Source organism: Myotis yumanensis, unplaced genomic scaffold (assembly GCF_028538775.1).
Source record: "Myotis yumanensis isolate MYYU_CA2020_CCGP unplaced genomic scaffold, mMyoYum1.0.hap1 SCAF_7, whole genome shotgun sequence".
Taxonomy (NCBI): domain Eukaryota; kingdom Metazoa; phylum Chordata; class Mammalia; order Chiroptera; family Vespertilionidae; genus Myotis; species Myotis yumanensis.
This window is the reverse complement of record NW_027223758.1, coordinates 28539233-28561696: the sequence shown is the minus strand read 5'-3', so window position 1 is coordinate 28561696 and position 22464 is coordinate 28539233. Positions and strand designations below refer to the sequence as shown.

The 22464-nt window shown below is 44.0% G+C and overlaps 1 protein-coding gene across 2 annotated transcripts in view; it reads right to left on the bottom strand.

Annotated features, from left to right (window-relative positions):
- Window positions 1-4131: 4131 nt before the first annotated feature.
- The window catches only part of FERMT1 (FERM domain containing kindlin 1), a 33225-nt gene continuing 14892 nt past the window's right edge, over window positions 4132-22464 (bottom strand). For both annotated transcript variants that reach the window (XM_070419932.1, XM_070419933.1), the window contains exons 7-15: window positions 20357-20464; window positions 18632-18763; window positions 16755-16804; window positions 14102-14226; window positions 13191-13297; window positions 11863-12084; window positions 10653-10777; window positions 9113-9254; window positions 4132-7373 (exon numbers count right to left, since the gene is read on the bottom strand). In XM_070419932.1, the coding sequence (XP_070276033.1) occupies window positions 7200-7373; window positions 9113-9254; window positions 10653-10777; window positions 11863-12084; window positions 13191-13297; window positions 14102-14226; window positions 16755-16804; window positions 18632-18763; window positions 20357-20464 (1185 nt within the window). In that variant the 3' untranslated portion in view covers window positions 4132-7199. The remainder of the gene's footprint in view (window positions 7374-9112; window positions 9255-10652; window positions 10778-11862; window positions 12085-13190; window positions 13298-14101; window positions 14227-16754; window positions 16805-18631; window positions 18764-20356; window positions 20465-22464) is intronic.

Genomic DNA, 22464 nt, shown 5'->3' with positions numbered 1-22464 from the left:
AATAAACCAGAAAGTCACGGTTCAATTCCCGGTCAGGGCACATGCCTGGGTTGTGGGCTCAATCCCCAGTGTGGGTCATGCCGGAGGCAGTGAACAATGATTCTCTCTCATCATTGATGTTTCTATCTCTCTCTCCCTCTCCCTTCCTCTCTAAAATCAATAAAAATATATTTTTTAAAAAAACTATAAACTGTAATATAAATGTAAAGTATTTTTATTTTGAATGATAACATAGAAGTATTTTTGTAGTTGTTTTCTACATGTTATCATGTAGAAATATGATAGTTTGTGTGATAGTTGGGTTATTGTTCAGCAAATACTTGCACCCCTCCCACTGTGAGTAGTGTATATTCCTGCCCCACTGATGTGGTCTTGGCCATAGGACTCCCTTTGGCCAATGGGATACTAGTGGGTATGATGTGAGCAGAGGCCTCCAATGTGCTAATACAATTTGGCTGGCCTCTTGCACTCCTGCCATCTACTGTGAAAACAGGGCTCCCAGGTAACACATGGGCACAGAATAAGACACATGCAGCAGATCTGAACCTGGGCATGTGCCCTGACCGGGAATTGAACCGTGACTTTCTGGTTCATAGGTTGACGCTCAGCCAGCTGGGCATTTTCTCATTTTAAAAACATCTTTGTATCATTCCCTTAAATATTTTTTCCAATAGCCCAGTGCCATGGTGGGGAAGGCAGCGTTCCCATTTTGAAGTTGGATGTGTGGGCTTTATAACTCCTAGGAAGAAACACTGATTCTGCTACCTTTATTAAGATAGCATAGGTCATATGGGCTGGCCTGGTTCTTTGGGAACATTTGAGGAAGTTAGGGGTAGCACAGAGATCTTGAGCCCCTTTGACTTTTTTTTTTTTAAATCCTCACCTGAGGATTTTTTCCATTGATTTTTTTTTTTAAATGGAGAGAAAGGGGAGAGAGAGAGAGAAAGAGAGAGAGAGAGAGAGAAATAATGTGAGAGAGATACATCGATTGGTTGCCTCCTGAATATGCCCGGACCAGGGCCAGGGATGGAGCCTGCAACTGAGGTACGTGCCCTTGACCTGGAATTGACCCTTCAACCCTTTGGTCCGCCAGCTGGCACTCTAACCACTGGCCAGGGCTCCAGGGCCCCTTTGTAAGCACTTCATCAGACCTCCATCCTCAAACCTACCCAGCTCCTGGAGTACCCCACTATTGCAGCATTGGCTCTCTGACCTTCCATAGCATTGCCTGAAAGAGTGTCCTTGCTCTCTCCTGATAGCCATAGTGGGCATAAGTGGGGTGTTCTTTACCAGTCCAAACCAGGTACCCCATCACCAACACTTGTGCCTATGTGTAGAGCCCTACTCTTTTCTCAAACACACACACACACACACACACACACACACACCCCTATATGTAGTTTCTAAAAATTATTTATTTTTTTGTAACCTCACTTGCCTTCCTGTCCTGGGCCCTGTCCTGGGGTCACTAAGGCTCTGAATCAGACAACGCAGGCTTGGGGCTTTGAACCCTCCCCTCCTTTGAGACTCTGAGCTCTTCTCAAATGATTCTGCCTCCTCTGCAGGGCACCCTTTTGCATCCCAGGGATCTCAAGGAGCAGCCAAAGGCCTTCCCCCTCAACTTTCACTGGCAGAAGAATAGAAATAATATCCTAAGTTTCCAGTCAACCTTCATTATTCAGAGGTCCCCTAAAGGAAAGTGGCTCTCGGATTTTCCCTCTTTGACAGCTGAAGAAACTGAGGCACAAAGGGGAATCATGGGTCTTCAAGGTCACATAGAAGTCAGAGGAAGGAAGGCAGTTTACTTAGTGAAAAGAATCTGTCTACAGTTATTAGTTGGGAGCATTAGTGAGTCTAAAGATAAACCTTTAATTGCCATTGTTTTTGTTTGTTTTAATTCATAGGGGCTCTTCTGAGGCAACTGAGTCTTGATGTGTCATGGGATATGTGGGCAAATGTGGGGAGACTTTTTCTAAATCATCTAATCTGGCGTTATCTTGAGTGGCTCCCATGGAACTCCAGGCTCAAGGGTAGCTTACTAGATCCTGCCCTTCATTCAGCAAGAAGGGTTCGCTCTAAGGAAGTCTGAGAACCTACCATCCCAAGGACAGCGGGAGTTCAGGGCCAGCACAGGCATTGTGAGGACAGAGAATGGGAGCAGGCTGGTGTTCTGTCTCTCCTGAGGGCACTCGGTATTTCCACAGCTCCAGTGAGTACCAGGTGCTGAGAAAGGGGATGGGACACTTTCACACAAGGAAAGGCCAGGTGCTGACATTTAGTTTTCCCATCCATGATTTCCAGGACCCAAAAGCCCCTGGAGGTAGGAGGCATAAAGGGAAAAGGAGGGTGAAATAGCAAAGAAGAATGCTCCCTCCCACCCTGGCCCTTCCCCAGAGTTTTGGGGGTGTAAGGGGTAGGGCAGGCACGACAATCACAACTGTGTGGGAAAATAATGAAAATGAATGAGATGTAAAATGTACTGAAGTGAAAAAGAAGTTATAATTTAAAAAGCTTTTAATGATTTATTTAAAAAAATATTTTTATTGATTTCAGAGAAAGGAGGGAGAGATAGAAACATCAATGATGAGAAAGAATCATTGATTTGCTGCCTCCTGCACACCCCACACTGGGGAGCAAGCCCACAACCTGTGCCCTGACCGGGAATCGAACCGTAACTTCCCAGTCCATAGGTTGATGTTCAACCATTGAGCCATGCTCGCTGGGCAAGATTTTAATGATTTTAGAAATATTGCAAGATGTCTTGGCTTCTAATGCCTACAAATAAAAGATGAGTTTATTTATTTATTTAAAAAAATACATATTTTATTGATTTTTACAGAGAGGAAGGGAGAGGGATAGAGAGTTAGAAACATCGATGAGAGAGCAACATTGATCAGCTGCCTCCTGCACACCTCCTACTGGGGTGGTGCCCGCAACCAAGGTAAGTGCCCTTGACTGGAATCAAACCTGGGACCCTTCAGTCCTCAGGCCAACGCTCTCTCCACTGAGCCAAACAGGTCAGGGCAAAAGATGAGTTTTTTTAAATGAAAGACTCATTTGCTTCCCTTTTTGACTTTGGCGCTGAAAACCAAACTTACCCGGAATCATAAATAAAATACTCTCTAGGGAACTCACTTTTCTGGCTCCCAGACCTTTCTGACCCACCTGGGCCTCCGTTAACTCTGGGGCAGCCAATCCCCAACACCGTGCTCTCTCCTACCAGTGAGGGCTTCGGGGACTAACTCAGGGGAAGCCTGCATTGGGGCTGGGGCTGGGCGCAGGCATTTCAAGGCTGAGTAGCGCTGGGAATGGAAGGGTGGGGTTTTCTGGTTTAAACTTAGTGGTTTTGGGAGTTAAGACAAACCTGGTTTTGAATCAGTTCCACTGCTTACTGGTGGTGTTGCCTTGGGTAAAGTTACTTCACTGTTATTATTTTTTTCCAATTACAGTTAGCATTCAATATTATCTGTTTCAGGTATAGTGGTTAGACATTTATATAACTTATGAAGTAACCTGCTCCCCCATAAGTCTAGTACCCCCCTGACATGATGCAGTTGTTATAATATTATTGACTATATTCCCTGTGCTGGACTTTACATTCCCATGACTATTTTGTTACTGCCAAGTTGTACTTCTTAGTCCCTTCACCTTTTCCCTCAATGCACCCCACTCCACCCCCAACCTGGCTGAGCCTGTGTTCTCCTTCGTGAAATAAGAAGGCAAACGGTTCCTGCCCCCTATGGATTGATGTGAGAAGTTCATGAAGAGGTGCATGGCCCATATGGACCATCTATTAATACATCAAAGAAATGCCCTTGACACTTGGCCATCAAATCAGAGGCCCTCTGATGCTCCCCTGCCTCTGGGTATTTCCTTGCTCTCTGGCATGATTTCTAAGAAGCAGACCCGGAACGAAAGAGCCCAGGACATGTCAGGAAATCTGGTGAAGGTCAAGGAGAACGGAGTTGAAACCAACAGATTTCGAAGTCAGTTCTCCCTAGGGAGAACGAGCTCAAATCTCAGAACTGTGAGGAAAATCACACGTTAAACCTGAAAGCTGCACTCCTTCTTTATAACAGAGGAAAATATTGGTTAGAGACAGCGGACTGGAGAGAGCACACGAGACCATACTCAAATTCATACAAACCATTTAATTAGAAAAGTCATAAAAACAACAAAAAGGGCAGATTTCCCAATGCAGGGTAGACAAGAAAGCAAAAGGGGTTGAAAGGCACACGTTAATTTAAAATGTTATCAGAAGTCATCAGATGACCTTTTGCACCCAAAGTAAAAAAAAAAAAAAGTCCTCCTTGGAATAGCAGCAGCATTTAAGGTTTTAATGTCACACTTGGTTATTCCTTTGGGATGTGGCTGTGTAGTCGTGGGAGAGATGTTCCCTGAAAGTTTGGTTGAAACAGGTTCTTTCGGCATTTCCATGGCAATTCCAGACAAGCCTGAAAAGCTAAGGAAGAGGGCCATACTGCAGGTCTGGCTTTGGTAAGTGATGCAGAGCTGCACTCGGCTGCAGGCTGGTGCATCAAGCAGCATTCTTTTTTATTTTTTTGTAATTTCTCTCCTGAGGTTATTTTTTCCATTGTCAGAAATAGTGGAAGGCAGGGGGAGACACACAGAAACATCAAGGTGAGAGAGACACATTGACTGCTTGCCTCCCACATGTGCCCAACCTTGGCCAGGGATTGAGCCTGCAACCAAGGTACGTGCCCTTGTAGGAATTCGAACCTGAGACCCTTCCATCTGCAGGCTGACACTCTATCCACTGAGCCAAACTAGCCAGGGCAAGGAGCATTCTTTTAATGTAGGGCCCATCATCATCTTAAAGACCTGACTAGGTTATAAAATAATAGAGCCCAGGACTCTCCAGAAATGACCAATACCAAGTTTAACACAGTGAGCTCAGCACTTGTTTATATAGAAAACATTTCATATGAAGTTCTTTCCAAGTGCCTAAGCCTCCTCCGAGCTTTGCAGGCGGGCCTCAGAAGTCCAGCTGGCGCCAGGGGAGTGCTCATTCACATTCACCTCTAAGGAGAGGCTGAAAGAAATGTCAGTGACAGGCCCGGGGGTCCCTATCCAAGGCTGTCTCACTGTGGTTCCAAGAATCCAGACATCTCTTTTCAAAAGGCTGTGCTGGCGTCCTGCTGCCATGGCTCAGTGGTTGAGCGTTGACCTATAAACGAGGAGGTCCTGGGTTTCCGGGTCAGGGCATATGCCTGGGTTGCAGGCTAGGTCTCATCATTGATGTTCCTATCTCTACCTTCCTCTCTGAAATCCTATATAATAAAGAGGTAATATGCAAATTGACCCTCATGCCCTCGTGTCACAAGATGGCCACCCTCACGTCATCACAAGATGGCCACCCCCATGTCATCACAAGATGGTCGCCCCCACATTGTCACAAGATGGCCAGCAGGGGAGGGCAGTTGGGGGCAACCAGGCCTGCAGGGGAAAGCAGTTGGGGGGGGGGGAGGGACCAGGCCTGCAGGGGAGGGCAGTTGGGGGTAATCGGGCCGGCAGGGGAGCAGTTAGGTGTCAATCAGGCCAGCAGGGGAGTGGTTAGGGGGCGATCAGGCTGGCAGGCAGGTGAGCGGTTAGGATCCCAACTGCCCTGTGGGATCAGGCCTAAACCGGCAGTCGGACATCCCCTGAGGGGTCCCAGATTGGAGAGGGTGTAGGCTGGGCTGAGGGATTACCCCCACCCCCACCCCAGTGCATGAATTTCGCGCACCGGGCCTCCAGTCTATAATAATAAAAAAAGGTTGTGCTGGGAAATACAGAAACAGCTGGCTGAGTATTCTGGCATCTGAATTCTGGCCAGGTCCCCTGGAATGTGCATCTTAGAGAATTTCAAAATGGAAATGGAGCCCCTGCCTTCCCTTGGCAACCCAAGTCCTTTGTGTGACAGAAGAATGCTATAAAAAAATAATAAAATACTATCTGATATTTCCCTCTACCCTTGGTATTGCTTTTCATCTTCTCAAAACCCACTCCTCCCAGTGCTGACAAACTGAACCAGAAAATGAAAACTGAGGCAGCTGTTAATTGGTCTACACTTGTTTCTTAAGGCAGAGAGAAAAGAAGTCTATAATTGGCTTTTGATTTAAGAAAGCCAAGACCTTTAAGGGGAAAGGCCAGAAGTCTTATAAACAGACACCAAATCCAGGAGAACACTGATGAGTGATAAGGGCAAGGCTTCCCTGCCCCCAAGACCAGACAAAGGCTGTGCAGATGGAAGCCAGTGGCCAGGCCTGTGTCCTGTCCTTCTCTTTGTGGCCAGTTGGGTGGGGACCTCACTGGAAGCTGGATGTGGGGAGGTGGTTTTATGAACAGAGAGATTTGGGCCTGTCTTCCTGAGCCCCAACCCAGAGTAGAAGCAGTGGAGACATGGGGCTGAGTTGAGGAATAGGTTCCCTGTACCCATGTCACCCATGTCATCGAGGATATACAGGTGGTCGAGGGATCCTTAGATTGGAATGGGACTTGTGGGATGCAGAAGTAATCTGAGAGGACCAATGTCCAAACCAGATGAGTCCGTGGTCACCTTGGCAAAAGTCACTGTGGGCTGATGACATTGAGGGCCACTATTTTGACCCCTTGTCACCAACTGGTATCAGAAAATCCCACCTCTCTTCTCTCCACTCCCCTAGACCTTGACCTTCATGGAAAATGTGTATGTGTGGATTCCCTCCACCATAAGATGGGAGCTAAAAGCAGTTGTTAAGGAATGACCTATTTCTTTTCATACCTGAGTTTGTGGGATAGATTTTCTCTTGCTACATGTGCTTTTAAAGTTGGCTTTCTACGCTGACTTAGCAATGGAGCAGATAAGCACAGAAACAACTTCTGGCCATTCACTTGCAGGTTCTGTAAGTCACAGAGCTGAAGCTATAGGCTGGGCCTTACAGTAATCTTAGAGCACTACCCTTTCTCCCACCCTCCCATTTTACAGAAAAGGCAACTGAGGCTCCTCCCACTGCTCACAGCACAGGGCAAAGCAAGCAAAAGGGGGTGGTAGTGGTAGGCACTGTGTTTGAAATGAGGCAAGGATCTGAGTGATGGTGGTGAATATGCATTGTCTGTCAGTCTGGAATCTATACACAGTCAAGCCACGGATCCCACTGTCCGGGAAGGACCGCCTTTGGCATGCCCTCTGTGTGTAGGCCCAGCAGGCCAGCTTTGCTTCATTCCTGACCGCCCGTCAACTTGTGGAACAGGTCCTCGTCCAGTGTTTCATTCTGGCCCTTGGAGCGGGTGGACAAGAAAATGTAGCCACCGATGTATTCATGCACCACCTTGCAATCTGCACTCAGGCAGGAGAACGCAATGGAGACGTTCTGGTCAAACTCGATCGCCACCTGGAAGAGGAAGCACAGGGAAGCTTAACCTCTGACACGGAAAGATGAGAAAGAAGCTGCTTTGCTGGAGAGGGCCCCAGAGCTGAGGACTACTGAGATAGCTGACGGATGGATTTCTCCCCAAATCCTACAAAAAAACCCACCACTTGCCCTTACAGAAAACATCTTTGCTCTCTGCGCCCTCTTGTGGTGTCAACTTTGGCAAAACACTATTTTTATTTTTTAAAAATATTTTTATTTATTTCAGAGAGGAAAGGAGAGGGAGAGAGAGATAGAAACATCAACGATGAGAGAGAATCATTGATGAGCTGCCGCTTGCATGCCCCCCCTACTGGGGATTAAGCCCACAACCTGAGCATGTGCCCATAACCGGAATTGAACCCGGGACCCTCAGTCCGCAGGCCGATGCTCTATCCACTGAGCAAAACCAGCTAGGGCGCAAAACACTCTGAACTCCCAACACACACACATACTTTCTGTCTGTCTCTTGTTTAGATGTGGGACTTTTTAAGCACTCCCGGTGTCAAAGGGAAGGTATATTACAGACTTTAATGGAGAGTAAAAGGTCCACCTGAAATTTCCTCCAGCCCCTGCCCTCACCCCTTCCCAGCTGAGAGTCATAAACTCTCAGCACTAGAAGAAACATGAAGAGTTCTCAAGCGTGGAGGCCCATTGCAATCACCTGAGGCCCTTTAAAAATGATTGATGCCCAGCTACTGCCCTAGACATGCAGCTTTAATTGGTCTTGGGAGTGGCCTGGGCAGTGGTATTTGGCCTGGACAGTGGTATTTTAAAACTCCCAGGCAATCCTAATATGCAACACAATTTTAGAACCACTCCCTTGGAAGTCATCTAATCTCAGACCTTCATTCTAAAAAATGAGCACCCACATGGTTAACAACTCTGCTGACAGGAATCCATAGTTCTTAAAAAAAAAAAAGTGTGAGTGTCCGGGTAGCTCAGTTGGTTAGAGCATCATCCTGATACGGCAAGGTTGTGGGTTCGACCTCCGGTCAGGGCACATACAAGAAGCAACCAGTGAATGCATAGATAACAAATTGATCTCTCTCTGTCTCCTTCTCTCCTTAATAAAAAAAAGTGTGAGTCTCTTACCATGCCTCTACATTGAATGTTTTCTGCTGGAAAAATGAGGAAAGGAGGGAAGAGAGATCCCATACCAGCAGGATGCTAAGGTGCTCTAACTTCACCTAGAATTCCCATGATATAGCCTTGGCCGGAACTCAGTTCCCTAGGTGTGGACAATGGGGTGCTGAGAGCTGGAGAATTCCTAAACTTGCTTCTCTAGCGTTTTTCCCCTTTGGGGTCCGGAATGCTCTCCAGGTGGGCAACGGAGACTCAGAGCCCTCCACCAGTTAGACATTTTGGCAGCCAGTCCGATTTTTGGATTTATTTTGGGTGACAGTTACAGCTCATGTAGTTTCTGCTAAGTCTTATATAATCCCATGGTGAGTTGAAGGAAATGAATCAAACTGCTCAGCAATTTTAGAATCTGTATGGAGACTAAGCCAACTAGTGGGGTAATTCAAAGGCATTTATGATCTGTACTTGTTAGGAAACTGCCCAGAATTGCCTGTGGTTATTTTAGCAGACAATGGCCACATGCTTGTGGTTTCTGAGTTCTAAATATAAGAACAGCTTTTAAAATCAGAATAATCTGCAATTTTGAGGGCACACATTTATAGGCTCAACACCAAATATACCCGAAGCTTTCACTTTACCTGCCGGATTTCCCAATTTACATTCCACTGTTTCATGTTGGCGAATCTCCATGTTGTAATTGGAACCCCAGTGGCTGCATCGATTCTAATCAGCCTATTATATGAAACTCCCAGAATGTCATCTTTCTTGCTTCCTTTAAATCTGAAAAAGATAATTAAAAGAAGTAACTGCTTCTTGTAATATGCTGTTTATTCACATACGACTTTTTAAAGATAAATAATAGCAACATTTCTAAATCATCTATGAAAAATGGACAATGAAGGGTTATCTTTCGATAGAAGGGCATTTTTATTGTGATCTAGAGAATATGACAATAGAGAGAATTAACACTGTCCCAAAGGCATTCTTTAAGTGAAACTGACTTTAGACCAGTGGTTCTCAACCTTGGCTGCACATTAGAAACACCTGGGAATCTTTTTAAAATCCTGATTTCTGGGCCTCGTCCTCCGGAAATTCTGTTTCTTTGTTACTAATGTTGTGGCCCCACCCCATAACAAAGAAACAGAATTTCCGGAGGATGAGGCCCAGAAATCAGGATTTTAAAAAGATTCCCAAGCCGAAACCGGTTTGGCTCAGTGGATAGAGCGTCGGCCTGCAGACTGAAAGGTCCCAGGTTCGATTCCGGTCAAGGGCATGTACCTGGGTTGCGGGCACATCCCCAGTGGGAGATGTGCAGGAGGCAGCTGATCGATGTTTCTCTCTCATCGATGTTTCTAACTCTCTCTCTCTCTCCCTTCCTCTCTGTAAAAAATCAATAAAATATATTTAAAAAAAAAAAAGATTCCCAGGTGATTCTAATGTGCAGCCAAGGTTGAGAACCACTGCTTTAGAGGAAAGCAAAATAAAAGGGAGTCGCCCTAACCGGTTTGGCTCAGTGGATAGAGCGTCAGCCTGTGGACTGAAGGGTCCCAGGTTTGATTCCGGTCAAGGGCATGTATCTTGGTTGCGGGCACATCCCTAGTAGGGAGTGTGCAGGAGGCAGCTGATTGATGTTTCTCTCTCATTGATGTTTCTGACTCTCTATCCCTCTCCCTTCCTCTCTGTAAAAAATCAATAAAACATATATTAAAAAAAATAAAAGGGAGTCAAATTAATTAATTCAAAATTAGCACCAATTGTGTATGCCAGGCACCCTTCTAGGCACCGAGACGATAGCAGTGACCTAAATGGATGGAAAATCCCTGACTTCATGGAGCTTATAGTCTAGTGGGGGAAACTTGACCAGAAAGGAGGTTACAGATTTCATAAAATCAATGGGTGATTTCTCTCTGTGGTTTTGCAAATGTTGTTATTCTAAAGTTTAGAATCTAAACGGACCAAATTTCCTTTCCCACCTTTTATAAGATTCATGGGTATTGGCACCTTGGACAGAGGTACAGAAGATGTTTTTGAGCAGCCAAAAGTTTTGGGCCATTTGTGAAAGGGCAGTATTCTAAAAATAAAGAGTTCTACACCCAGAGTAAGTGAGAATGAACGGTTCCAAGAAAACCACTTAAAATGGAAAGGAAAGTGAGAGATGCAAGTGAACATTGTAATCACCTGACAAGGTAATAGGTGAGGCCGAATTCGGGTAGAGACTGCCATGCCTGAATGAACCGCAGCTTGGCTTCAACCAGGGACATCTGGGCCACGTTCTGGTGGGCCTCCATAATCCGGGCTGCCAGCTAAACAGAGACAAGAGACGTCAAACTCTCCTTAGCATGCACTGACTGCTCTATAACCATCCGATTAGTTCCAGGTCACTGTGAGAAAAATAAAAGGGAGATCCACCTGCAGCTTTTCAAATACGAGTCATTCTCATTCATATTCTCCCCCCTGCGTGCTGTCTCTCTCTCTCTCTCTCTCTCTCTCTCTCTCTCTCTCTCTCATGTAAATCCCCAGGGAGAAACTGAAACTAGATCAACCAACACAAGAGCTTCTAAGGTTCATGCAGATGGAGAGTTCTGGGTTCCTCTTTCTGGGGTATTGGGGTGTCCATGGAATGGGTCTACTTGATTCCGTTTATCTGTTTGACTTTTTAACCCATGCTTATGGAAGCATAATTAAAAAATTTAATTTGTAGGGACTAAATCATTTTATTTATTTATTTAAAAATATTTTTATTGATTTCAGAGAGGAAGGGAGAGGGAGAGAGTCAGAAACATCAATGATGAAAAAGAATCATTGATTGGCTGCCTCCTGCATGCCCCCTACTGGGGATGGAGCCAGAAACTTGGGCATGTGCCCTTGACCGGAATTGAACCTGGGACCCTTAGTCTGCAGGCCGACACTCTATACACTGAGCCAAACCGTCTAGGGCAGCGGTTCTCAACCTGTGGGTCGTGACCCCTTTGGCGGTCAAACGACCCTTTCACAGGGGTCGAGTAAGACCATCCTGCATATCAGATATTTACTTTACGATTCATAACAGTAGCAAAATTACAGTTATGAAGTAGCAATGAAAACAATTTTATGGTTGGGGTCACAACATGAGGAACTGTATTTAAAGGGCCAGAAGGTTGAGAAACACTGGGCTAGGGCCTTATTTTTAATTAAACTATATCAGGGCATATTGCTATATTCAATTAGTACAGTTACCTCTAACATAATTAACAATAATTTCTTAATATCATCTAACACCCAGTCTATAGTCAAATTTGCCCATTAACTGATTTTTCATGATGATAGCCTCAATCATTTTAATTCCTCATTTTATTTCAGAAAAGACAGAATTCACTGCAAACCATTACCCCAACAAGATTAGCAGTACCTGTTTAGACTTGTGTTTTTTTGCACACCGGGGTGACACAAAACATTCCGGGTTCATGTCCATGTTTTCAGGACCGGAAGCCACAGAAGATGTTGAGTTTCGGTTTTTCATCCTCAGAAAGGAAAGAATGTTGAGGACTTCTGGCTGGTAGGAGCTATCTGCCATGGTTTTGCCCTTCGATGCCAAGATACAGGCAGCCATCCACTGGGCATACTGATTCTCCTGCAGCAAACACAGGAGGGCTGAGAAGCAAGTTCAAGTCCTGGGAATAGCAGGACTTGGGCTTTCATCTTTATAATACAAAACTGTCACCTTCCAAGCATAGAAAGATTAAAGTGGCATATGTTCTGAGTGGCCATTATTCACCTAACTTAACACCCAACAATGGCCTTTGATTCTTGTGTTGAATGTCTAGTTAAGGGGCTAGAGAATAGCAATGTCAGTCTTGCTAAATTCCACGAATTTAAAGATGAACCAAGAATGTGTGCTATGGAGCACAGAAAGCTGAAACCCGCAAGTACCAGACAGCCTTCCTTGATATAGATTTCCATTTTCAGATCACATCTGATCTCTCTGACAGAACAAGAAAAAAATCATGAACTGATTTCCTATATTATTTCTACCCTGGCCTATCGTTAGTAAAGACTAAGCCCACAGTAGGAATCAGGTCCATTGATGAGCTCTGAACCAGAGAGGGTGCCTCCTATCTGTCTGCATTTTTCTAACCTTAGGGAGTAAAGAGGAGTGGTCCTAGAAGCTGAGGGGATACAGCTGAAGAGTGAAATTCTTCAGAGCAACAGTAGGTGTGGTCCATTGACTTACTGGCCTCAATCTCCACACCCGTTGCCATGTAATTTTACAGTCCCTCCCACTACAGCCAGAGTGTAATTACCCCCACTTGATGTTGGGCCCAGCAACGAGGCTTGCTTTGGCCAGTGGAATAAGGGTGGAAATGACCAATTGCAAGCCGCCATGTTAGGAGGTCTCATCTGTTTCCAGTTGCTTTCTTGCATTCCTGCCATCATTGTGAGAAGAGCCTCCCCAGGTGGCTCAGGACTTAGAATAAATCAATGAGCTCAAACTGCAGTGGAGAGCCAAGCTTAGCCAGATCTGCCCTGCTGACACCAGCCTGCTTCATCCACCCCCGGCCTACTGCAGATGTTTCAGAAACAAGTGTTTATTGGGATATGTCATTGTGATTTTTGTGGTTGTTACAAAACAATAGCTGACCGATACAATAGTGTTCTCATTTGAGAAAATACCTCAGATGGTTTGTCCTTAGGTTTAATTAAGGTGAAATGACTGAACGTTTGTATGGTTTTACTTACATGGTCACATCTCAGATACACTTCATTCATACCATCAGCAACAGGGATTAGTAACTTGATTCCAAATTTTCTTCCTGCTACATTCACATCTGGCACAACTTCACAGCCTGAATAACAAAAGGCAGGGTCACAACTGAGTTGTGGAGAATGTACTAAATAAATATCAGGTGTGCATCTAAAAGAAAGACTTTGAAATAAGCCTCTTAAATTTTGTTCTCTTCTAAAAAATGGAGGAGCAAGCTGATAACATTAATTAAAGGCTAAGTAGATAAGACTTACAAACAAGTAACATGGATAGAGAAAAATATTTTCTTTTATGATTTTAAAGAATATATAATCAATTGAATTCAGTTTTAAGATTGATTTGGCTATCCTAACCTATAAGAACCATTATGAATGCGAACTAACTCATAGGAACAATTATGAATATGAACTTCAAAATAACTCAAAACCCAGGAAATTCTCTGATTGCCACAACGATAAGGGAATTGAGTGTAGGGTTAATAAAATATTTCAACTAATAGAGTTACCAGAACACTCACAGTCACTTTCAGAAATTAGAGTAGGCATTAAAGCAACATTGAGTTAAACATAACTGTTCGTTGAATTAAACATTACTGTTCTGAAATTCAGAAAGCTTATCAGGAGCCTACAATGTATTATACTTATGACACCAATTACCACCACTTCATAGATTTGAACACACTGGGAAAGAAGAAACTGCAGACTATAAATAACCATGTTTACTAAAGCACATTCCAGGTCCATGTGCCAGGCGGGGCCGGAGCTGTGGGCAGGGGCCTTTTGAACACAGGGGCACACTGGAAGTCAACCTCGCTTCCCTGGGTAGAAGTCTTGGCTTTCATCTGCTTGCTGGGTCATGACAAGCCACAGCGATGTAGCCCACTTACCTCTAAGATTTAACTTTTCTACTGGTTCTCCTTCTTCAAGTTCCTTATTTTTAAAGTAGGTTATAGACGTGTCTTTAAAGACGAACCAATATTGTTTGAAAGCTTTTAATATTAGCTTCTTGGGCCTGCAAATGAAAGTATGGGAAATGTTGAAACAACATGCAGAAATGTAGGAAACATTGAAAATTTCAAGCACATCAAGACATTCTTTCAAACAACATATGCTTTATTTTTAAAAACAATTTGCAAATTGCCAAGTCATTTCTAAAAATGAGAAATGGGGGTTGCTCTGAGATGTAGAGGTAATTAATAAGTGCTAAATAGATAATAATAATAATAATTGTGAGAAACATCCATGAATCTATGACATATAAAATTTCCATACACTTCTTAGATCTGAAGAAACAGTCATTGTGACCTGCATAACCTTCAAGTTGTCAGACATAAATATCAGATATCAAAGTAGGTAACCTCTTCTGTAGTTTCCTCTTGACCCTTAAGAGAAATCACCGGAGAATTCCCAGTGAGCCATGGAAAGCACTGAAATCTATAGCTAATCTATATAGACTCTATTTTGGGGGAAGATTTCTAACAGTGATATCTTTGGGGGCCAGAAAACGTTGCTCACTTAGCATATTAGACTTTTATTATATAGGATTTATGAAGATGTATTTGTGGATTCAAATTATTACTGCTTTTCTGTAGCCCTATCACAATATGCATGGTTGCAACTATTAATGACCCTTTAGTTTGAGACCACATCCTAAGATCACATTTTAAAAAGAAAACCTGCCGAAACCGGTTTGGCTCAGTGTATGGAGCGTCGGCCTGTGGACTCAAGGGTCCCAGGTTCAATTCCGGTCAAGGGCATGTACCTGGGTTGCGGGCACATCCCCAGTAGGGGGTGTGCAGGAGGCAGCTGATTGATGTTTCTGACTCTCTATCTCTCTCCCTTCCTCTCTGTAAAAAATCAATAAAATATATTTAAAAAAAAAATAAAAAAAAATAAAAAAATAAAAAGAAAACCTGTAGAACAAGCATGTCAAACTCGAGACATTTTCTGGCCCAGTCAATATAATGGTATGTAAGAAACATTTTAATAAAAATTTCATAACTTAATTTTTACAATATCCTGTTATACATAATTATTAATAACGAACTACAACATTTGCTAATGACTGATTACTATAATTGTGTTGCATTTATTTCCCTTACACGCAGGCACACCATTTCTCTCCACTAATACTTGCAGCAAATATTTTAGTAGCTGATTGCTACATCATTAGTCTTGGACTGACTTGTTTGGTGTGCGCAACAGGAAATATTTTGCTTTTGGAGAACAAGAAAAATAGGTTTATTTGCATTATGCTTATTAATTTGTGCAGTTATTCAGTATCTGGTAAGTTAATGTTTAAGAAAAAATATTAATTTTTATTAAAATGTTCTATTATTTTACGTTAACGATGACTCATTTATTTCAGCCCTTTGTATTCAGCATGTCTCTATTGAAATAAACCTACGTTTCTATGAAATTTGAAGCTTTTGTTTTTTTGCGGCCCACATCAACTTAAACCTTGTTTATTTGGCCCGTGTTAGCCTGTGAGTTTGACATGCTTGCTATAGAAACGCAGGGACAAACCTTTGGGTTCCTTTTTCTCATTTATACCTGATTCATTTTCATTCTTTCTAAGTCTTCCTTTGCATTCTGTATTATCAAAAGCAACTGGTTTTCAAGCCAATGACCCAGGGAAGTGTTGGTTTGTTAAAAGTCAACAAACCATGAAGTGACACAGTAACTGATAGAACTTCAAAGGGACCTTATCCCTTTCATCCTAACACACCTTGGCACCATCACAACTATGGCAGTCCTTTTTTCCCATGAAATAAAAACTTCTCTGCCTTTTTAACAGTTTCTGATAGACATGAGGTGATTGGGGGGGGGTGGAGTGGTTAATCAGAAATAGGTAGATAACTAAGGTTATCTCCCTGTAAGCCTGAGATCCAAGTTCTAGTGGCAATTGATTTTCAAACTGTGAAAGAACCGGGAAATGGTGTCAGAGTCGAGCCTCCCAGATGGACGGTCACAGAAACTCCAGTCCGACATCTGTGTTTGTTCTGGCTGACCCTGGCCATGTTTACACCACCATGTACTATGAGCCAGGCCCCATGCTCAGTGCTTCATATGTGTTAATCTTCTCAACAAACTCAGGAGGAGGTATATCCTTATTTTATAGATCAGGAAACGGAGGCTCAGAGACAAAAGGACAGCTCCCAACGTCACCCAGGTAGCATGTGCTGTGGAGCTAGTATGGGCCCATTGTCTGTCTGATGCCAAAGATCACGCTCTTATCTTTGAACCATGAATCTGCTTGCAGTGGTTCTCAACCTTCCTAATGCCGCGACCCTTTAATACAGTTCCTCATGTTGTGGTGACTCCCAACCATAAAATTATTTTTGTTGCTACTTCATAACTGTAATTTTGCTACTGTTATGAATTGTAATGTAAATATCTGATATGCAGGATGTATTTTCAGGGGTCATGACCCACAGGTTGAGAACCGCTGGCTTAATGGATCTTCAATTTAAACTCCCGGACTCTTTACCTATAAGGCTTTGTTATGAGTAATCCCTTTTCCCTTTAAGGATGACTTACCTAAATAATTTGAGATTATCTGCAAGTTTAGGGATGTCAGTGATGTCCTCCTAAGGAAAAACGTAATATTTCATAAGCAGTGATTAGACATGTGGTGCTGATCCTTTATACCTGCACTGCCCAACGCTGTAGCCACTCACCACGTGTAGCCATTTGAATTTGAATTAATTACAATGATATAAAATGACAAACTCAGTTCCTCAGTCACACTAGCCACACATCCAGTAGTTGCCTTAGGGTGGGGGGATGGGGTGGGGCAGGGTTGGGAGTGGGATGGGGCACATGCAGGGGCCTCTGTGGTGGCGGCTGGCCAAGTTCTGGTTATTGGTTTGGTGGTGACTTGGGAGAGAATTTAATACTCATTTGGTAGGCTGTACATTTCTGGTTTTCATTTTTCTGTATATGTCACGTATCACACAAATGAGAAAAAGAGATTAAAAATTTGACCAAGCATGCCCTGTGCCTACCATTCAAGTGAAACATTTGAGTTAGAAACAACTACTTTTACGTACAAACAAAAGTATTTTACAACTTGGGCATCAGAGTGAGTAACTCTACGTACACCTGTTTACTGATTAAACTCTCCAAAGGTACCTGGTTCAAAGTTCATTCTACAGCATAGGTTGGTGCTTGTTTTCAAACTGAAAAGCCTATTGTTTGACATCACAAAGCCTTGACAGAAAATATCTTGAGGGCGGGAGGAGGGAAACTTTCATCTATTCTAAGAAGGAACACTTTCCTGTTGTATGTATTTAGTGGTGGAAGTAGACAAAAAAGAACTCCAGTTTCATGGGGCGGGTGTCTCCTGTACACGTGAGGAGGCTCTGACTCCCTGCAGAACCTTGGCTTTGAGTTTGTTTCAGGTATTTAGTTTGGCACGAACCAACTCCCTATGTTAAGGAATTTAATCATAAGCGAACACATATTAAATACATAAGAATACAGTGACTCATTTTTATCAATTACCTTTAAAAAATCTAATTACTATGGATCCACCTCTCTGAATCAATGTGGTTAAGCCACTTCCGTGATTAAAGAAGTTAAACAAAAGTGTGGCACCCAACAAATGCATCAAGCATGGGGGGGGGGGCATTCCCATGATAAAGCTGACACTCAGCCACATGGCATGGGTAAGGAGCAAAACACCATCACCCTGTATCACTTCTTTACGTTTTACTAAAGTCAAAAGCATTCAGGAAATGTTTATAATGTTCCAGAAAAAGGCCCTCACTTCTGTCAGCCTTGCCAGTGGAAAGGTAATCAGGGGTGGGAACCATCCGGCCCATGAAATCACTTGGTCTGGTGCTGCCAAGGCCTCAGGGGTGAGTTAATGAAATGTTTGACCAAATATAGCAGGCTAATTTTTAAGTTAATAATTTTGTATGGCCTGTGAATAATGTTATAAATATCCAAATGGCCCTTGGCAAAAAATAAGGTTCCCCACCCCTAAGGTAAATAGGTAACAAGGCTTTGTTACCTGTAAGGCATTTTCTCTATTTCCACAGCTGCCCCATACAATAGACTGAGGGTTCTCTCTAGACTTAAGGAACCAATTTCACGTTCCATGTAGTGAAATGGAGTCCCCAGCAGTCTTTCTCTCATACCAGGCCAACTCGTCCCAAAGAAGACACGGGAAATGATAGTATTGTCATTAGTGTAATGAGAATACTGCATAGTCCCTTACAGAGCTGACCGGGGAAAGCTGGTCAGTTGTGGCTAGGTTTAAGCTTGTCAGATGACCAGCATGTTTTCTTTTCTCAAATTCAGACAAAATATTCTCTTATTTCTGATAAAAAAAAACAACCCCACACAAAATGTCACCTACATTGGTCAGTGAGAACAAAGCCACAGTTCAGAGTTAGCAGAAAAGTCCTTACCAAAGTGTTGTCCGCTTTTCCACCTTCTAGGGTCACTTCCAAATTAGAAAGTGCTGCTTCCACTTCATCGACCTCAGACTCACTTGTAAAGTCCTGTATTTCAGCGGACGACGACAATTTGCTAATGTGATACTGCAGAGAAACAGGTTTTAGAAATGGTATAAGCACAATAGATCCGTTAGCCAGTTCTTCCTTTTATTGGAGACAACTCCCCTGTAATACCAAACATCTCCACGGAGATCTCCCTCCTGTGCAGAGAAAATGACATTTTAACCATGTTCGGATTCGGCTCTTCTACATCACTGGCTGAGTTTGTACTGGGGAAGAGATCAGAATTGCAAGACTGATGCTTTACATCAGTTATACACATGTGTGTACAAAGGTGCATTTAAAATTCTAATTCACAAAGCTTTCCACTCCTGCAAAAGTCAAGATGGAAGGGAGCGGAGCGTGAGCAGGGGAGCCCGCAGGGAATGCCTGGCGTCCGGCGCTGGAGGGGCGGCCGGGGAGCCGGCGGCGGGCGCAGACCGGGCCACGCGGGAGGGCGCCCGGCCGAGGGACGCTGCCCACTGCGCTCGGGCCCTCGCTCCGGGGGGGTCGCAGGGGAGGGCACGGTGGCGGGAGGTGGGGGGCGGGGAGGCGGGGAAGACACTTTCGAGACCTGTTGCACGGGTGCAGCAGCTGTGCGCGCGGTACGTAGCCGGAGGGGGCCGTCGGGGTGGGAGGGAGGGGGTCGCTTCTGCTCCCGGGCCGGGGTGCGGGCGGGGACTGAGAGTCGAGGGGCAGCGTTGGAGGCGCTGCCGGAGGGACTGTTGAGTGCAGACAGGGGTCCGCGGGAAGCTTTCTGTCTAATGGGGCAGGGAGAACCCCGCGGAGTGGGTGGTGGCGCGGAGGGGAGACGACTGCAGGGATCCGAGTTCGGGGCCGGGGCGGGCAGCGGGAGGACCGGGAATGGCTGGGCGAAGGGGAGACGCTTGGAGGCGCCGCAGAGCCCTGCTTTCCCGGGCCGTCCCGTCTGTGGGGCATTTCCCGGCCTGTCTGCGCCCCTTTTTAAAACTCTTCCAGCTCCGAGAATTCATCCTAGTGCGTCCCCCTCCCCCACCAACTCTCCAGACAGGAAGGTTAAAAAGTTGCCACAAGTTAGGGAGTTAGCCGCTTGCCAAAGTTTAAACAGCAGGATTGCGGGGAGGTGGGGTGCGAGCGGGATGGGTTCTGGTCGGGATGGATGGGGAGGGGAGGAGAGGGCGGGTGTGATTTCGGCAGCCCTTTTGCTGTGACATTGCGACCACACTTGGTCGAACCGGGCTGTTCAAATGGCATTTCTGTGGGGCATTTGCTCCTGCTGACTGCGGCGGTAACTTTCCATAATTAATGACTCGTTCCATTAACGGGCGCATCCTGGGCTAAATTGCTTTTAACCCTTTGAATGCCTCCTATCTTCCCCCCTAAAAGTGCCGGGGGAGCGCGACCGCGCTCCTCCTGTCTTTCCCCTCAAAAGTGCCGGGGTGGGGGGGTGGGGGGAAGGATGGGGGGGCCGTCTCTTTCCCTAAAAATGCAGGGGAGGGCCATCGCGCTCCCCCTGTAAATAAAAAAAAAAAATTCTAATTCACTCCCCTCATTTTTAGTTCTTTCTTCCAAGAAAAGGCCAGTATGAATACCATGAAACTTAAGCAAAACAAACTTGCTTTGTCTCCTTCCAGAGAGGAGGTACTGAAGTTCCCATACCTGCAGTGCTGCGAAGATCAACATTTCTTCCTCTGTGCAGTCAATTTCTTCTAAGACAATGGCCCACCTGGCTTGTTCATAGAGCTGGTTTATTCGGACAGCATCATACTAGAGAAAGAAAGAGTTATGTGTGTGTGGGTGGTGGTGGTGGTGTAGGGGGCACATTCATATTCCACAATACAAAATTCTGGAATGACAGGCCGTTCCTTGTTAGACAGATGCACTGAACTTTAGTTCAGGTAACTAAAAGGGACACACTGCCCAGCTCTTTTTATTTCTGAATTTAGAACTTTCTCAAAATATTTCCCAGGGTTTCTTCAAGGGGCCCAACTAGCCCATCTTAGATTCCATTACTTCACCTCCCTTTAATCACATTCTTATTGGTATGAAAAGCAGATAGTAAAATTGGTTTATGTGATAACCAATAAAAGAAAGAGGGATTGCTGATCTGCAAACTCAGTGCAATCCTAATCAGAATCTGATAGGAATTCTTATTTTATTTCATTTTGTTGATTTTTAGAGAGAGAGGAAGGGAGAGGGAGAGAGATAAATATCAGTGTCAGAGCGTAACATTGATTACTGCCTCCTGCCTATCCCTCACTGGGAATCAAGCCCAAAACCCGGGTGTGTGCCCTGACCAGAAATTGAACCATGCACAGGATGCGATGATGCCCAACCAACTTAGCCATATTAGCCAGGGCTGATAGGGATTTTTAAATAAAACTTTATACAAGCTAATTTTTAAGTTAAGCTGGAAAAAACAATTCTCTATAATACAGAGAGGTGGACGGCAGAAAGAGCTTCTGGAAGGACCAGTGGGCGAGGCAGCCAGTGCTGCGAGAGCCGAGCCCCTCACACGAATTTTGAATATCATGAGGAACATTTTGAAAAAGAACAATATTGGGAAGACACCTGTCCTCCCAGACATTAAAACATATTATAAAGCTGCAGCAACTAAAATGGTGTGGTATTCGTATAGTGAAAGACAAAATGTCAATAACACAGTCTCTAGAAACAGACCTATATATGTATATAAGTTTAATATAAAATAAAAATGGCATTTTATAGCAGCAGGGGAAGAAAGAATTCAAGACTATAGTGTTAACAATGCCTTGACATTTGGAAAATAAAAATCCAAAATAAAAAAAAAAACAATCTCTCATCATCAAAAATATTAATTACAGATAGACAATGAGATATCACTTCACACTCACTAGGCTCTAATGCAAAAGACAGATCATAACAAATGTTACTGAGGATGTGGAGAAATTGGAACCCTTATTCATTGCTGGTGGGACTATGGTGCAGCCTCTATGGAAAACAGTTTGGTACCTCCTCAAAAAGTTAAACATAGAGTATGATCCAGCAATTCCACTTGTAAGTATATAGAGGAAAAAAAAAAAGGAAAAGAGGGACTCAAACAGATCCTTGGATACTAATGCTCATCATAGCATTATTCACAATAGCCAGAAGGTAGAAACAACCCCATGCCCATAAGTGGATGAATAAATAAACACAATGTAGTATATACACACAATGGGATATCCTTCAGCCTTCAGAAGGAATGAAATTCTCATGCACGTTACAACTGTAAGATATTATACTAAGTGAAATAAGCCAGACACAAAAGGACAAATATTGTGTGATTCCACTTTTATGAAGTACCTTCAATAGGCAAATTCATAAAGATAGGAAGTAGAACAGAGGTTACAGGGCTGGAGGAAGGGTTAAATGGGGAGTTATTGTTTAATGGGTACAGAGTTTTTATATAGGATGATAAAAAATGTTCTGGAAATGGACAATGGTGGTAGCTTCATAACATTATAAATGTACTTAATGCCACTGAATTGTGGACCTAAAAATGATTAAAATGGCCCTAGCTGGTTTGGTTCAGTGGATAGAGCATCGGCCTGCAGACTGAAGGGTCCCAAGTTCGATTCTGGTCAAGGGCACATGACTGGGTTGCAGGCTGATCCCCAGTAGGGGGTGTGCATGAGGCAGCCAATCAATGATTCTCTCTCATTGTTGATGTTTCTCTCTCTCCTGTCCTCTCTAAATATCAATAAAAATATATTTTAAAAAAAGAAAAGATAAGCTATTTACTGGGA